At 33.6% G+C, this 3,370-nt stretch overlaps 1 protein-coding gene across 1 annotated transcript; it reads right to left on the reverse strand.

Annotated features, from left to right (window-relative positions):
• Positions 1-1,787: 1,787 nt before the first annotated feature.
• Positions 1,788-2,195, reverse strand: LOC111500185 (glycine-rich protein 5-like). The gene has a single exon (XM_023151839.1). The coding sequence runs from the start codon at positions 2,193-2,195 to the stop codon at positions 1,788-1,790; it is 408 nt and encodes a 135-aa protein (XP_023007607.1).
• Positions 2,196-3,370: the final 1,175 nt, after the last annotated feature.

Genomic DNA, 3,370 nt, shown 5'->3' on the forward strand with positions numbered 1-3,370 from the left:
TGAGAAAAATTTTAATTTTTACAGAAAATGGTAAAATTTTAAAGATTTTACCACAGAACATTTATCTTACAACAAGTTTAATTTAATTGAAATCATATATTAAAATTACTCTTTAAACATGGATAACTAAAATTTTAATTTAATTGCTAAAAAGAATTAAATAAAATATTAATAATTAATAAAAAAATAGTAATTACTTAAAATTAATTAATTAGATTATATTTTTAATATTTATTAATAATAATGCTTTTCTAGATTATTCTATGGAAAATTTATAAAAGTTTAAGGTCCTTTATACGTGGGGTCCACGTGACTTGTAGTCAATGGGTGTAGGGCAAAGACTTATAAACACCACAAATTTTAATTTTATTTTTTATTTAATTTTTAATTTTCAATATTTGGTAAGCTTTCACCACTAATTATCAAAGTTTTAATTATTTTAATTATTTTTTTCTTTTTTGAAGCTATTAATTTCATTGGTCTCTATTATTTATGATGAGGGTTTTAAAGTAATTAGGTTTGACTTTTTTTAATTTTGACTTTTTGAAATATTGAATTAATTGTCGCACTCAAACATGTTACTAATCAAACGTAAATGAAAAAAAAACGACAATTAAATTAAGGAGTGTTTCAAAAATCTGATAACCAAAAAACTCAGCTAATTCAACCCAATCTAACCCATACGAAGAGTAAACCCTAAACCCTATATATATATATATATATATATATTAATTTTTATTATTAAATTTATAGTTGGATTGAGTTTGGTTCATTATTCAATTAGAATTGTTTGTGTTGAAAAAATTGACCCGAGCAATTAGTTGAAACTAAAAAAATGTGTCATGTGACCCGATTTAACCTACCAACCAAATTGAACCATAATAATTTTTTTATTTTAATTTTCAAATTTCCCAAATTGGCCTCTCTTTCCCAAAAGGATATATAATTTATTTTTCTATCTTTTTAATTGAGAAGAAAATGAAATTACAAGTGGAGGGCACTAAGTTTAGAATATTTACATAAGAGACCCACTTTTTTAAAGTATTCTTTTAGAAAGTAGTCTAGGCTATATACATGCCTTTTCATTTATATATTTTATTTACAATTTTTATAAATAATTTGATTCGTTCATTTTTTCCAAACAAAATCAATAATTTTTTATTGTTTTTTTTTTTTAATTATTGGTCTTAATTAGATAACAAAAAAAGTGTGAGAAAGGAATAAATTTTGACCAAAATAATAAGGTTGACTTTTCTTTTGTAATATTTAAATCAGTGTTTTTTGGGCCAATTTAGGTAAATAAATCAATTTAATGAATTCAATAAATAAAATTAAAATTAAAGGACAAAAAAACAAACATTGACAAAAAAAAATTCCAATTTTTTTTATTTTTTATTTATGGTTAAAACGTGAATTAAGAATGTCCCAACGAACTATTTTTCAAATCTAAAAATTAATATATAAATTAAAAAAAAAACATGAAAATCATATAAATTTAACAAAATATTTATATTAATATAAAAAAACAAGAAATTCAAAAAACAAGAAAATGTGGTGACGTGTCAGCATACAAAGAGGGTAGCATGGAAAAATGTGTGCACTTATGGGTAAGATTAGCTACAAAACTTTCCTCTTCTTCCTCTTTATATATCAATCATCCTCCCCCAACAAACCCTCGCTTCAATCTTCCTCTCTTCTCTGCTTCAATTTCTTCCAGCTATGGCTACCGCACGTGCTATGCTCGTGCTCTCTCTCTCTCTCCTCTCTCTAGCAGCCTCCGCCATTGCTCAATCTCCCTCCCCTGCTCCAGGTCCTGCCGTCACCGCATCGCCGCCGTTAATCCCACCGCCAATTGCAGCTCCTCCTACTACACTTCCCCCCACCGCCATGCCCCCAACGGCAGCCTCACCTCCGCCAAGCATGTCAACTCCACCGATGGCAGCTCCTCCCACCGTCCCCCCGCCGATGGCTTCTCCGCCGTCTATGGAATCGGGCCCAAGCCCAGGCCCAAGCACAATGCCCGACAGCCCACCATCGCCTCCAGGCCCATCTCCAGGGCCATCTTCGGAGCCATCTCCAGCGTCAGCTCCGTCGCCGTCGCCACCGTCGCCACCACCGCCGGGAGCGGGATTTTCGATCCAGCACGGTGGGTACAAGGCGGCGGGTGTTGCGGCGGTGTTGGGTGGCCTGGCCATCGTCTTGGTTTAACAACGCAGCATAGTACTTGAATTTGCTGTAGATTATGATCTTCATACTCATTTGTGTATTCTTTTTGTTTCTTTTTCATTTCCATCTCTTTCTATCTCTCTCCCATATGATTCTTGAGAGCAGCTTTGAGTGATATTTGTGGGATATGTAACAGTTATTTGTTAGCATTTTCATTTTTTTTCTAGTTCAATAAGAGAGACTCGTTTCTTGTTCATCCATCATCATTTCAAAAGTCGACGATTACTAAATTATGTACAACGAAAGTACCGACCCTTTGAATAATTTCTCAAAATAATGCGAACAAAAAGAAAAGGGTACTCATAATTCTCGAGTATTTAATGATATAGGTGTTGAGTAACCAATAATTAAGAAGAATGCAGCTCAAAATTGAATTGAAAAGGGCAAAAGTTCATGAATTTTGAGGAACCATGAATTTGGGTTGGTTGGTAGGGAAGAAGAGGAGGGAGTAATGAGGTGATGGATGGGTGCTTTGTGGTGGGGAAGGGAATAGGGGGGAAGAAAAAGCTAAATTTGCCAGCCTGTTGAGGTAACCAATGTGTGGAGGCCAAATTCCCTTTGGTTTTGAGAATTTTGTCCAATTTGAGCCCGACCTTAGACGATATAGCTACTACAATGTATCTATTACCTACTGTAAGAGTGCAAACTCACCGCTAGTAGATATTGTCTTACTTTAAGCTTTTCCTCTCGAGCTTCCTCTAAATAAAAAGTGTCTACTAGGGAGAGGTAGCTTTTCCTCTTGAGTTTCCTCTTAAAGTTTTTAAAACGCGTCTACTAGGAAGAGGTAGCTTTTCCTCTCGACCTTCCTCTTAAAGTTTTTAAAACGCGTCTACTAGGAAGAGGTAGCTTTTCCTCTCGAGCTTCCTCTCAAAGTTTTTAAAACGCATTTACTAAGAAGATATTTCTACACCTTTGAAACAAATTCTCTGTTTCCCTCTCCAATTAGGATCTCAAAACTATACCTATAAAAAGTACGATTTTAAGTTCTCCTGAATACCCACAATGCATATATAGTTAGACCCTTTTGTTTGGATCGAATCGTTATATTTTGAAATGATAATTGATGTCTTATTTACTAAACTTCGTCTGAAATAGTCACTGAATTATCAGGGGTATTGTTACTGATCTTAGAAGAGAGAGAGAC

The sequence above is a fragment of the Cucurbita maxima genome, unplaced genomic scaffold, assembly GCF_002738345.1.
Source record: "Cucurbita maxima cultivar Rimu unplaced genomic scaffold, Cmax_1.0 Cma_Scf00028, whole genome shotgun sequence".
Taxonomy (NCBI): Eukaryota; Viridiplantae; Streptophyta; class Magnoliopsida; order Cucurbitales; family Cucurbitaceae; genus Cucurbita; species Cucurbita maxima.